At 32.4% G+C, this 14,641-nt stretch overlaps 2 protein-coding genes across 5 annotated transcripts; both read left to right on the top strand.

The window, feature by feature from the left end:
• Positions 1-3,676: 3,676 nt before the first annotated feature.
• Positions 3,677-9,067, top strand: LOC102581207 (protein NLP7-like). 3 transcript variants are annotated; one of them, XM_006352177.2, is made up of 6 exons: positions 3,677-4,108; positions 5,553-6,130; positions 6,583-6,630; positions 6,693-7,497; positions 7,555-7,650; positions 7,763-9,067. In XM_006352177.2, the coding sequence occupies exons 1-6, from the start codon at positions 3,793-3,795 to the stop codon at positions 8,908-8,910; spliced, it is 2,991 nt and encodes a 996-aa protein (XP_006352239.1). In that variant the 5' UTR covers positions 3,677-3,792; the 3' UTR covers positions 8,911-9,067. The 3 variants fall into 3 exon arrangements, with proteins under 3 accessions (XP_006352239.1, XP_006352238.1, XP_015166334.1); XM_006352176.2 differs by having other exon boundaries at positions 6,693-7,650; XM_015310848.1 differs by having other exon boundaries at positions 4,030-4,112; positions 6,693-7,650.
• A 2,654-nt stretch (positions 9,068-11,721) lies between these two features.
• Positions 11,722-14,319, top strand: LOC102580634 (mitochondrial pyruvate carrier 1-like). Of its 2 annotated transcripts, XM_006352174.2 has the most exons (5): positions 11,722-11,859; positions 13,485-13,601; positions 13,692-13,746; positions 13,826-13,961; positions 14,092-14,319. In XM_006352174.2, exons 2-5 carry the CDS (start codon positions 13,509-13,511, stop codon positions 14,114-14,116), a joined length of 309 nt encoding a protein of 102 aa, XP_006352236.1. In that variant the 5' UTR covers positions 11,722-11,859; positions 13,485-13,508; the 3' UTR covers positions 14,117-14,319. The 2 variants fall into 2 exon arrangements, with proteins under 2 accessions (XP_006352236.1, XP_006352237.1); XM_006352175.2 differs by lacking the exon at positions 14,092-14,319 and having other exon boundaries at positions 11,732-11,859; positions 13,826-13,965.
• The last annotated feature ends 322 nt before the right edge of the window (positions 14,320-14,641 follow it).

Here is a 14,641-nt window from a genome sequence, read left to right as displayed (position 1 = left end):
TATATTATTATTATTATTATTATTATTATTATTATTAAACATATTTCATATGCTTGGTTAAGTTCCATTTAATAATTGAAAAAAAAAGGTAACAACAATTTTTTTTTGCAAGATTAGAAAAAAGAAAAAAGTAACAATTAAAGATTTCAACTCTTCAAAAAAATGTATTATATTGATTGAAAATTTAAATATGAACATTTTTATTTAATAAAAATAAAAATTTAATTTAATTTTTGTAATAGGTGTTTAAACTAGTTTCTCTCTATAAAATAATCTTAATATTAAAACAGTATTAATACTTGTCTTTTATCGTAATTTGACTCTCAAAAACACTTTAAAAAAAAGATTAGTCAAACACAATTGTTTTTTTTTTTCAAAAGCACTTTCCTAAAAAGCTATTTTAAAAAAAGTGCTTATGAAAATAAGCAGTTTTTAGCAGCAATGTCAAACAGGCTATATATATATAGTAACATTACGAATATTTTTCACACTATCAATATAGATTAACATTTTTATCAAGTTGTATGTCAGTTAATGTTTATCATAGAAATTTACATAACACACATATTTATAAATTTATTAAATACTTTATTAAATATTTGAATATAAATTCAGATATGATTGTAGTATTAACTTGAGGTTGTTATAACAATTTTTAAATTATAAATTTTAGATCCCCTGGGCTAATAAGTGGTCTAATTATAGATTATTTTTTTTTACAGAATTAATGCATAGACTAGTGATATGATTAGGACAGTAATTATAGAGCTAGTGACACTAGAATTCCAAAACCTTATTTGCAGTCAAGAATAATGCTTTAAGTTTTTTATTTTATTTTAATGATTCTAAGTTAAAAGTAAATGAGTAAATGCGTTTTTTTCTTCAAACATTTTGGAATATAAATTTAAATGACGCAAAAGCTCGTTATTATTTCATTTCTCGTGGGTCCTTTTAGGTGTATGAAAGTTACATATAAAAAATAAATTAAGAAATAAAATAAAATAATAATAATAATAATATGTAACTTTCATAGACCAAAATGGAGGTGGAGAAAACACTTTTTTTTTCATGGATTAAGACAATTTAGAGATTTGAGCTTCAAATTCCAATAGTTAGTAATGGAGACGAATTTAGAATATGAATTTTGTGCATTTGAATTTGAATTCTCCAAATTAGTTATGTGTTCTGTTGGATTTGAAATTTGTTATTTATATTTATTTAGTGAAGTTTCTACATTATTATTATTATATATATAAATTCTTAAGTTATTTTCAAGAGCTGTTTTCAATTAATACTCCATATTATCAGTCTCATAAGAAATATTTTACACCTTTTAATAAATTTTTTTTAAAAAAATTATTCTTATACTTTCTTAACATCTCTCGTAACTAACATTTTTTTAATTGAGCAACTTGAAGCACGCTAACTTGACAAGCTTACCATTTTAGACCATAGGTTTAATCTTTGAAAATGAAGTCATATTTAATAGAAAGTGTGATATCTTCTGAAATAAAATATTTCGATTGAATTCAAATTAATCAAACAAAAACTTTTAATATTCATATTTTTAACAATAGTTTTATTGGGTGGACAACTTATAAATGTTGAGTTTTTCATCATCAATATGGACCCCTTATACAACAATTTTAATGGGGTCCTCAAATTCTAGTCTACTCCAAATTGGATTTTTCAATATTTGCTCCAAATGATTGAGATTAATTATATATTTATTTTAACCATCATATCATATATATAAAATCATGTTAAATCAATTTTTGTTCTCTTACTAAGTAGATGGTAATAAATTTGTGTTTTCTCTTCCCATGAGAATGGAACTAGTGCTATAATTATCGAAAGTCTTTCTTTTATTAATAAAGTTCCTTTTAATTACCTATTTTACACACTCATTCAATATTCATGAAAAACAATTAAATCGAAGATTTCTAAATACTTGTATTTATTATTCAATAAATGACTAATTAAGAATTCACTGATCTTAGTCTAATTCAATTAGAATTTTGGATACTTTATAGTTGTGTGTATATATATATAAGACTGATCAAATGGAGTTAATTGAAGTGTTATATTATTAACAAAAGATTAGCTAACTAATCACCATCCACAGTAATGAAGCATTCAAGAGTAGTAAAGTAGGTTTACTTTTTATTATTTAATAATGACTTTACATAATTTTCCTTTATATATAATAAAAAATATGAATAAGGAATACTAACAGACTCCATTTTCTTATTTTGATTTCTCGCCACTTGTTTTTTTTTAAAGCCAATAAAATTTAATATTTAGAAAAACAACTAAATCATCAAGTCCCAAAAAGAACTAAATTATTTAAAACAAACAACTTTTTATCTACTTATTATTTCTTTATGACCGCGATAAAATCTGCATACATTCTATCCGCATAAAATAGCTTGCAAACCACACATGACTGACATGAGAATGTAAATCGTACTAGACAAGCCCTATGTGATAGGCATATGCTAGACTCAGAAGTCATTGAGGGAGAATCAATCCCGAGTCATCCATGTGAATGACCATCCTCTAAACCAATTGAGTCATCCAAAGGACACTTTTGAGATTTTAATCATGGTATATTGTCTCTCTTTTTTCATCCTATCTTTGATATTATTTGGGGTTTATAGTAATTTGAATTTGAGCTGAATAAGACTTATTAAGGAAAGTGTTTCTATTCATGATAATTATCATTTTAAGATTTGAAATTTTAGATCTTTAATTAAGAATGTAATTTGATTGTAAATACTTATTTATCCTTAATTAAAAAAATTATGTTCAAGTCTTATTGTGTACATAATCCTCTTTTTTAGAATATATTTTACAATATGGAATTTCTCAGAGCTAGTCGAATGATTAAAAAGTTAAAAACTAGATAAAATTAAAGAGGGAAAATAATACAATGTTTCCTCAAGTCATCAATTTATTATAAATGAGGATGTCTTTTTCGACCAGCTACAAATTAATTTTAAAATTAAGAAAAATAAATAAAAGAAAGAATATGATTATTTTAAAATTTCTATGAACGATTACGTCACTATTGAAAATCACTTTTTTGCTTAAAAAATTCTTTTGGTTCCCTTTAATGGGTCTCCTAAAGCAATTTCTTTATCTGTCCACCTTCCTGTAATTTGCACGAAATTTTAAATTAAAAAACAGAAATAAGAGCTTATACATCAGAAATTTCCCTTTCAAATAACTTATTCCGAAATTAATTATTTCGGAATAAATTATCCCATCATATAAATGAATAGCTTATCTCATCATTTAGTTATAAATGGTGTGATAAATAATCTCAACACAGGATAAAATAATCCTTCATCTAGCCACGCAACTGGGCGAGTTCAATCCCATGAAAATGGAGATAAATAAATAAATTATACAATGCGAAATCAAATTACATGCATATCAGATTTCGAGTGAAAAAGTAAAAAGAATATATGAATCTTGATAAGTTGCTTCTATCATAAAGGTAAATGATAAACAAGTAACTTTTTCGAATATATTTTGATAACGTGAACTTTAAATTCTGAATTCGTATCTGATTTTGATACGATATAGTAGATAGTGATTTGATACATAGAATAATCCCTTATACTTTTTGCAAGTTGCAATTTATTAGATTCCAAGTTTATTTTTTTTCTTATTATAGAATCAGACTCAGCCAATTGCCATTAAACATATTTTCCCTTTCTTCTCCACTCGCCACATACAAAATCTCTGTGAAAAAAGCAAAAATTCTGGAGAAAAAATTGAACAAAAATGTCGGAACCGGAAGGAGGAATGACTCAAAATCACCTTCCGAAGTCAAAGGAGTTGACTCCTCTGCCGCATACGGCGTCGACGGCGCCGGTGACGGAGAGAGAGTCGATGATGATGGATCTCGATTTCGATATTGACGCTTCCTGGTCTTTTGATCAGATTTTTGCTGCTGCTGCGGCGGTTTCATCGAATCCTGCGTCTCCGTTCCTGCCTTGTTCTCCTCTTTGGGCGTTTTCCGATGATAACGATGAAAAACCTGCCGGAAATGGACTTTCCGGTGCTCTACGTATCTCCGGCCACCCTAGATTTGTCGCTTGTATGTAAGCCTTTGGTTTGGTTTAAGCTGTTTTGGTTTAGAGAAATCATTTGAGAAACTTTGGAGTAAAGTTAGTTGACTTTTTGTTCTTGCTGCAAATTTAGGTGACCTTTTTAGGCTTTTTCAAATTTAGGTAGCATTTGATTTAGTTTTTACAAAAAAAAGACTTAAATTTGCTAATTTTGATTAGAAAAAACAGTATCAAACAAACACTTCTGCAAGCAAAAGCTTTTTAAAAGTATGCAAACTTTAGCTTTTGCAGAAACAGAAACAATGGAAAGCTGAAAGATTGCCGAATTGGGAAATCTTAGTAGCTCAGTTAATTGGTTGGTTAATTGAACTTTCACCTTGTTGGTGGGTTCGATTCTCCACCTTGTAATCTCCTCCACCATTTCCCTTTCCGCTACCACCATTTTTTTTTAATTCTTCTCAGAAAAGAAAGATTGCAGAATTGGATACCATATTTGCACAATCTGAATTGAATCTATTGAAATTCAGTTTAGAGAATATTATTTTGAAGACATTACTTATTCCCACCCTTTTATTCACATCATGTTTACCGAATTTGATTCTAGGGAGAGCAATAATTACATAGTGAGATTAGTTAGATTTGTTTTCTTCATTTTCTTTCCATTTTTGTTTCCTTGATTAGGGATCATGTGGTTTTGTTCTTTCATAATTTATGAACATAGATGCTACTATATTACTTAAGATTATAAAAATATGTAAATAGGTATGAAAATAATTTTATTTTCGTAGATTTTAATGTAACATCATATGCAAATCATATCTTAATATTAGGGACATTGGTTGAGTGATAATTAAAAGAAAGACACATTTATTTATTGGTTTAGTGTAAACAACCTGTGAATATATATTAGAGCAGGAAAGTTTCTGCGGAGTTGTGCCCATCTCTGTTTAGCAATCATATAGTAGATAAAGAACATGCTGGACATCAGAGTGTTAATACAATGTAAAAAGTACTTCTTGTAATGAATACTCTTGCTTACTGATGAACAAAATATGTAGAAATATTTCTCGTCTCTGTAGATAAGAATAGAATGTGAACTGAGTCTGCTTTTTCTTGATGAATTAGTATTATAAGCATATAGAATCTTCACATAGTACTTATCAAAAAAAAAGAGAAAAAGATGACTTCGCATAGTAAAACATTAAAGCTATGCTGTCACTCTTGTGCAATTGTTTTCCCAATAGCTTAGATTGTGGGATATACAAGAGTTGAACTTTTTTCCATCTTGAACTTTATAATGAACTAGTTGTAGTCTTTCTATAATTAGATTCTCCATGAGTAGCTTTGCCTTGTGATGTATGAACTTTCTGTTAGTTTGTCCCTGTGAAAATGGGATAAATGAGTTGAATGTGCATCATTGGCTGGGAACACACAATGAGAGAGTAATCTATTTGCCTTCCATTTTTGGAGCAGACACTGGTGATATAGAAGGTACAACTGAAACTGTCTCTGTCAACGCTGATAAGGGACGACTTCCTTCACCAATTTCAGGACTAATACCTGGAGATAATCCAGATGGGTCTTGTATAATCAAGGAGAGGATGACACAAGCGCTCCGATACTTAAAGGAATCCACAGGAGAGCGAGTCTTAGCTCAGGTCTGGGCACCTGTAAAGGAAGCTGGTCGGTCTGTACTCACAACTTCAGGGCAGCCCTTTGTTCTTGACCCAGAGTGTAATGGGCTTCATCAATATCGAACGGTTTCTCTGATGTATATGTTTGCTGCGGATGGAGAGACTGATGGAGTTCTTGGACTTCCGGGCCGTGTCTTCCGCCTTAAGTTGCCTGAATGGACACCAAATGTGCAATACTACTCCAGTAAAGAGTTCCCTCGGCTTGATCATGCTCTGCATTACAATGTTCGAGGAACTTTAGCGCTGCCTGTATTTGAACCTTCTGGACGATCTTGTGTTGGTGTACTGGAACTCATAATGACCTCCCAGAAGATCAACTATGCTGCTGAGGTGGATAAAGTATGCAAAGCACTGGAGGTTGGTTCTTTTAACCCTTGTGTAAAATTTTTAATTCACATATCTCATGTTAGATGTCCTATCTTTCGATGATATTGGATCTTGTGTTTCTGCATTAACTGTATGAGAAAGTGTTAGAACCAGCCATTTATAGCATCTATTGTACCATGAGAGGCTGAGATTTTGTTTGTTGGAAACTTGTTCACAATTCAATCGTGCACTCAATAGGAATTATTTGATAGGGTTGTTGGCTTTCAAAGGTGCATTTGGACATGTATTGTGCAGTCTTCACATGGCATGACATCTATCTGCAAGAGTAAAACCAATTTTTGTGGTTACTTATGTAGGGTATTAAATTTTTTTGAGTAGATAAGCACGTCTTTCATCTAAACCAAATGTGTTCATCATCTTTTCTTGCCTTTACTTTTTTCGAGATGAGCTCTCTTGGGCTAATCTAATTCTACTTTCTGCAGGCTGTAAATTTGAAAAGTTCAGATATATTGGACCACCCAAACACTCAGGTGAGGAACAGTTGTGTATAATTTTCTCAGTTAAGTGGTTGTTTAATCATTTTTCTGAACAGGTCTATGTGATGGGGTATATGAACCAGATCTGCAATGAAGGCCGGCAGAATGCATTGGTTGACATCTTGGAGATACTAACTGCAGTATGTGAAACATACAAACTGCCTCTGGCTCAGACATGGGTTCCATGCAGGCATCGCAGTGTTCTGGCTGATGGTGGTGGGTTGAAAAAGAGCTGCAGTAGTTTCGATGGGAGCTGCATGGGACAGATCTGTATGTCCACAACAGATGTAGCATTTTATGTGGTTGATGCTCACATGTGGGGTTTCCGTGATGCCTGTGCGGAGCATCATTTACAAAGGGGACAGGGAGTTGCTGGAAGAGCATACGCTTCACGAAAATCATGCTATTGTGAAGACATCACAAAATTTTGCAAAACCGAGTACCCTTTGGTACATTATGCACGCATGTTTGGGTTGACCAGTTGTTTTGCAATATGCTTACGGAGCAGTCACACAGCCAATGATGATTATATTCTGGAATTTTTTCTGCCACCGAATTCTGGGGATTACAGTGACCAGCAGGCTTTGCTTAACTCACTCTTATTGACAATGAAGCAGCACTTCAGGAGTCTCAGCATTGCTTCCGGAGGGGAACTTGAGCATGACTGGAGTTCAGTTGAGATTATTCAGGCTTCCATGGAAGAGAAAATTGACGCAAAGCCTGAATCTGTACCAACACCAATAACTTCTCCTCAACTGACTAGTTTACCAAATGGATGGATGCACCTTGATCCAGTGGGAGAGCAGCAGTCAGCAGTAGGATCCAATGTTTCTAAAGGTGCAAGGAGCACAAGTGGTACAGGTGAAGCCCCTAACCATGTATCTAACTCCGACAATAAAACGTCTGGAAAGAAATCAGAGAGAAAACGTGGAAAAGCTGAGAAAACAATTAGCTTAGAGGTTTTGCAGCAGTATTTTGCTGGAAGTCTCAAGGATGCTGCAAAGAGTCTTGGGGGTATGTTCTCAATTTGAAATACTTTTTTTGACCAAATCGCTTATATAAACGTATCTCTTTTATTTCCTTTTTTTTTTTAAAGCTATTCTCATCAATGTTCTTGCAACAACAGTTTGCCCTACCACAATGAAACGCATATGTAGGCAGCATGGGATCTCTAGATGGCCATCTCGCAAGATAAATAAGGTCAATCGTTCCCTTTCAAAGCTAAAGTGTGTAATTGAATCCGTTCAAGGAGCCGAAGGTGCATTTACTCTGACTTCACTGGCACCAAATTCACTTCCTGCTGCTGTTAGTTCAATTTCTTGGCCTGCTGGTGCAAATGTTTCCAATCTACCAAGTTCACCATCGTCTAAACCTTCAGTATTTCCTGGGGAGAAGAATGAGTTCTCCCACCATGGAACACCAGAAAGTCACATAGAAGCTGAACCCTCAAATCAAATGCTAGGAGGCAGGGTGGCCAGGAAGGAAGAATTCACTCCTACGCAGAACGGTTTTCTGCATGCAGAAGGCACACGTAAGTCCAGAACAGGGAGTGTCTCAAGAGAAGTGAGCGCAGGGACACCTACGTCCCATGGTTCATGCCAAGGAAGTCCTTGTGCTGGAAATGAATTCTCCCCTCAGAACGAGCTGGTTAATTCACCGGCACATGAGTCGTGCATGAAAGTGGGAGGCTCTCTGGAAGCAGCTCGCCAGACCACAACAGAAATCAACTTATCTTCTGCATTCCTAATGCCTCAGCCTATTATTCCAAAACACACCCAGGAACCATTTGGAGGAATGCTAGTTGAGGATGCAGGCAGCTCTCACGATCTGAGAAATCTTTGTTTACCTAGAGACGCTCTGGTTGATGAACGTGTCCCGGACTACAATTTTACAATCCCACCTGTTTCTGATGCAACTGCCAAGGACCCCGTTTATGTTCCCCCTGACGCGATACAACAATATTCTGCCTGGCCTGAAGTGACATCCGTTACAATAAAAGCAACATATAAGGAAGACATCATAAGATTTCGGCTTTGTTTAAATTCTGGTACAGTTAAGTTGAAGGAAGAAGTAGCAAAGAGGCTTAAATTAGAGCTTGGCACTATCGACATCAAGTATCTAGACGATGATCTTGAGTTAGTTCCTATTTCTTGTGATGCTGATTTGCAGGAATGTGTCGATATCTCAAGATCATCGGGCAGCAGTATTGTGAGGTTGTTGATTCATGATATTATGTCCAACCTAGGGAGCTCCTGTGAGAGCTCAGGTAAATGATAAAGGAATTAGGCTGTAAATACATAAAAACTAGTGAAGTAATTATTGTAATACTAGGATGTGTAAATTTTGATTGACAGGTTCTCTGTAATTGTAACAAATTTCCAATTGTATCAAGCCTCTGAGGTAATATAGTGTGTTTTCTTGTTTCTTTTGCTTCAGAATAAATTCATTACTTAAAATTTCCTCCTTTTTTGCTATAAACGTAGTTTCCGGTCAATTTGCACCCACCTCGATAAAATTTTACGTGATACCCGCTATCTTATCTCTTTGAGTAGTATATCTTGATGAATATACGGAATATTTCGTCTTTTTGGCTAGTATGTACCGATGAAATTGTTGGTATGCACACATTCAAGAGGCCACTTAATATTTTGGTTTCATCGCTACAAAGAAAGCTTTCGGATTTTTCATGGGATCAAAACTTAATAAATTTCGAACTTTTTATTCCATATCTGTTGCAACTAGTATTTGAGTGTTTTTGCTTGAGTTGTACGAGATGAAAGTCTCATATATGATTCTCAGAGGAGTAGTTTCATCTATCCCAATAATGTATATGATTAGTTCAAAGAACGATTAGTCTAACACTATTTTTTATAAACAAGAAAAGAAAGGACGAGAAATCCATCCCAATTGACTAAAGTTTTCACCTAAACTTGATTGTATCACACCTCAATAATTCATATTAATATATATGAAACTGAAAAGCAACTTGTGAAACTAATTCATCTAATATAATTTGACAGTATAGATGTATTTTTATCAAAGTATTTTAAGCTACACATTAAACAATACAACAACAACCACATATCCCATGCATATTAAACAACACTATTATCATAAATAAAAAATATGAGTATGTTAGATACTTCATTAAAAATTTATAGAGCATGCTTCTAAGTTCTAGGCGTAAATTTTAATTAGTCGGACTCAAAAAAGTACAAACACAGGGGTGTGAAAAAACAAAAAAAGAAAAGAAAAAAATCAATATAATAGAAACAACTAGGGATAAGGGTTTGAAAAATATCCCAACTTTGGTCGAATTTGCTGTTGCGATACTAAACTTTCATGAGGACCTATTACCTCCCTAGACTATTTAATACCGTATTTTTTTTACCCCCTGAACTATTTAATAGTGTATTTTAAAGGTATATATGTGCCCACGTGGACACATTACTATTTATAATTTTGCATTATTTTTTATGTCCACGTGGGCAAATATATATGTTTAAAATACGGTATTAAATAGTCTAGGGAGGTAATAACTCCTTATGAAAGTTTAGTATCACAACAACAAATCCGACCAAAATTGGAATATTTTTCAGACCCTTATCTCTAAAAAAATCGAGGACTTGTTTATTATTAATTCTGGTAACATTTCTTATCATATATTTTCTTCTTACTATACTTTTCAGGGCTCCGTTATTATTATTTTTTCAAAATATAAGTAGACTTCATGTAAGACTAATTGTGTGCAGTTCAAATTAAAAAAATTAAAAATAAAGACTCCAAAACCGAATGGAGCTCTCTCCGTATTATCATATTTGCTAGTCAACTTGTTAAAATATTTCATTAAACATAATTTAACAATTATATAGATGTATTTTGATAAGTAATTACAGAGAAAACAATATTATTATCATAACTATATCACTACAAAAAAAAGACTATGTTAGATGTTAACATTTTAATAAAGATCTTATATTACTTTTTGTCTCAATATAGTAGATTATGTAGTCCGTGAAATTAGTTGAGTTATGTTTAAGTTGATCCAAATATTAAAAATGTTACGGAAAATATTTCATCACAAACATTTATAGAGAATTTTCATAACTTGAAACATGTCAGAAGACTGTTCTAAAGGATATTTCACCCGATATCGATATATTTTTCAGAATTCAATAAGTTTTTCTAGTATAAAACTAGAAACCAGACAAAGGTTCAATATAAACCAAACACAAGAATATTGGAGAAAGAATATTCACTTTCTCCCTTCCCCACCAAATAAATAGACAGACATTTATAGATTAAAAAAAAAAGACAAAATAAGAGTTGCTTATGGCTGAACTTTTCAACGGTCATTGAAAAAAAATGAATTTAATAATGTTGAAAGAATTAAGATATTGTAATGGCTATTCAAATGGTCATTTAGAGAGGAATTAAAGATGATTAATGACTAATCAATAAAAGATATTTAACCACAATAAATGTATTAAAAACTACTACTTAATAAAGAATGAACCTAGACACAAGTATGAATACTTCCTTTTGACTTTTGAGATTCCAAAATTATTTTTCCAATAATATCATAGTTATCACAATATTTTGGCATAATACATAAATATACAATTAAAATTGGTCTTAACTGACAAGCAAATATATCCAACTTTAAAATACATATCTAGACCATCTACAACTAAACATTTCATCTCGTTTTTATAGTGTCTCGTGTACACCCAATACTCACATGATACATAAATTTTAAAGATATTTAAATAATTATTTTATAAATTTGAGTGTTTAACTAACACAATAAAAAAATGCAAATTGAGATGTCTAATTTGCAATACTATTTTCAGAGTGATCTTTCTCAATTTCGAAATGAAAAAAAAACTTAATTTAAAGCAAAATTCGCACGATAACTTCTAATAACTCGTTCATTTTCAACCTGCGCTGGAGTTGGGGCGGATGTAACTAAGTGGTCCTCCTCTTACCTTACAAGAGAAAGCTCCAAGTCCAAGGATTAAATTATTAATTATTTATAAAGATAAAACTTTTTTCTTTTTTCAAAATTTATAGAAAAATAATTTCAATTCTTAGTTGGCAACTATACACTAGTACACCATTGGCTTACCAAAAATTGACCATATATTATACTATATATACACAAGTAACTGATAATCATCGCCATTTTCTCGGAGCAACCCACTTTTCAGATCTCTGATTAAGGTACGATTTTGATTAATTTATTTAAATTTAGATGCAAAGTAAGTTATTTGATTTGGAGTTTTGAAATTTTTGCAGTTTTTTTGTTAAAATTGATGTTTGTTTAACTCAGTTATTATCGATTTTATGGCCGGAATATGTATGTTTTTGATTTCTGATATATGGGTCATGAAGAAATGAAACTTTTACAACAACTTAACCAGTAAAAATTTTACGAGGTGGAGTCTTTCTCGAGTACAGTTTTCCAAAAAAATCGAACTTCAATATATATTGGAGAAATTTTGTCTCTTCCTATTTTTTTTTTCTATAGAATAGTGTATATATTGGTGTTTCGTGCGGTCATAAAAATAATTTATAAAGATATTAATATCCTGACAATTAGTTTAAGTAGGATCAGTTCTATTACAATTTTTTTTTAAAAAATTTTCCATTTAGATATTCACATTGGAAACTCGACTAAATTCAGATTCGTGTCGGAAAGTCCCATCTTAGGGGTAAAGTGCGCCCTAACAAAGGTGATCCAGGAAACTCGAACCAAAATCTCTTGATTAAGGAATAAGGAGTACTTACTACTCCACCACAACCCTTGTAGGTCTCTTACAAAATATATAATTATGCTGTGATTATTCTTTGTCCATTATTTGGTTCAACGAATTAAGGACAGTATTTTTTAAAAATATATAATGCTAATATAACGATTTGCTATTTGTTATTTATAGACTTATAGTACCTAAGAGAGTAAAAGACATCGTTTAGCATTATGTTAGGAACGTTTAAGGAACAGAAAAAGATGTACTAAAAATGTGTGATTATTGAATTTTAAAAAAAACATAGTTACATAAACAAATGAATAAGAAAAAGTAAAATTGAAAAGAAAAAAAAAAGAAGGAAAAAAGATACATATAAGATGGTAGTAATTGATTTTGACTTGATTTCTAAAACAAATGGAACTTTTGTAAATCAATAAGTTGTAAAACTGAGCACTGTGAGGGAGTTGTGAAAATTGCAATTGCAATCACTTAGTTGTTCCTGTATGAGAGTCCACTTAAATTGTCAGTCTCGCGCCTGGATAAATAAGGAGGATAGCACTAGGCTAACGATCGATGTAAAACTAGTCAATTCAGTCATTAGAAAATGTTGAAAACTGCTAATGTTAGAGAACCATGTCCATAGGTATTGATTAGTAGAATGAAAACTTGTTCAGATGAAACAATATAGATAGTGAAGATCCATATAATCGACCACTACTAGCTTGTGATTGAAACATATTTGATGCTGTTGATTAAGATTGACTCAGAAGATTTGGTTATGTTAGATTTTAATCATTGCATATAAGAAATTGGTTATTGTAACAGCTTTGATCCACATTTTTGAAACGTTGTTTTTAGTCAACAAATTTTCTTATCAATGTTGGTTTGATGCACTTCTCGCGTTGATTGTGGTTGTATATTGAAGTTGTTTTAGTTCCAACTCTATTCGAATTCATTTAACTGCTTAATCTTCGCGCTCAATTGCTATGTGTTCTGTTTTTGCTGCTTCTGCCGCTGGTATGTTAGCAAAGTCAGATTTCTGTAACTTGATATCTTGTGTTTTGACTTCGAATACTGAATAACTGTGTTAAATTGCAGGAAATTCAACACAGTGTATCGTGTATGGCTAGCTTCAAGGCATTTTTGAACAGTCCTGTTGGCCCCAAAACAACTCATTTTTGGGGTCCCATAGGCAACTGGGGATTTATCATTGCTGTACACTTATCTAGAATACATAATATTATAACATGATGTTTGTTTCTTTTGGTTGATGTTGTACATGAGTTATCTTTACGTACATTGCAGGGACTCGTAGACACACAGAAACCTCCAGAAATGATATCACGCAACATGACCTCAGGTATAGGACTTTTCTGTTTAAACAGATGCTGGCTTTAACGATTAATACATTTATCTTCTTCTTCTTTCTGATAATGCAGTAATGTGTGTGTATTCTGCACTGTTCATGAGATTTGCATGGATGGTACAGCCTCGTAATTATCTACTAATGGTATCCCATGCCTCGAATGAGACCGTGCAACTTTATCAGTTATCACGTTGGGCAAAGAGTCAAGGGTAAGCGATTACCCTAACTTTACTACTTTGTTTTGTGTGTACAGTTGCAATTTTACGAGTATATGTTTTGCAAATATATGCTACCAATCATTCATTTGTGTTTATGTTGGTTTCCCCATCGTACGTGCAGATATTTGCAGAAGAAAGCAGAGTGATCTAGTGTTCTTTCCTGTTTAATTCTGGACATGTGTATAGTTTTGGTAATTTTCGATATCTCTATTTGCACAGATTATTGTCCTTGATCATCCAAGAGCTGAACTAGGAGCTCAAATTATTACATATGCCACAGTAAATAGCATAATTTGAATGGCAAGAAATGTTAGTATGGAAGAATTTAATATATTTGTGATTTCACCCAGCGCAAGGTCCATTTCTTATCATATTATCAGAGTCATACCCATCTCTGTTCTAGGCTTACTCGATGTTGAGCATCCATATTATATTGTTCATGCTTCAAATATCCAGTCCTGGGGGCGAGGGTACTGAGAGCCCTACATTAGGGTGTGGGATGAGATTGTTTTCTCTTTATATGGTCTTGAGTAATACTAGCTCGTGAACTATTTGGGGTTAAGTTAGACCCAATGTTCATTTGACTTTTAGCTGTCATGTGCACCACAAAGTTTAAATCAAGATAAAGGAACAAAGATATTATCTGTAGCACAGTAGCAGTAGGTGAAGGC

The sequence above is a fragment of the Solanum tuberosum genome, unplaced genomic scaffold (genome assembly GCF_000226075.1).
Source record: "Solanum tuberosum cultivar DM 1-3 516 R44 unplaced genomic scaffold, SolTub_3.0 scf00147, whole genome shotgun sequence".
Taxonomy (NCBI): Eukaryota; Viridiplantae; Streptophyta; class Magnoliopsida; order Solanales; family Solanaceae; genus Solanum; species Solanum tuberosum.
This window is presented reverse-complemented; position numbering and strand designations above follow the sequence as displayed.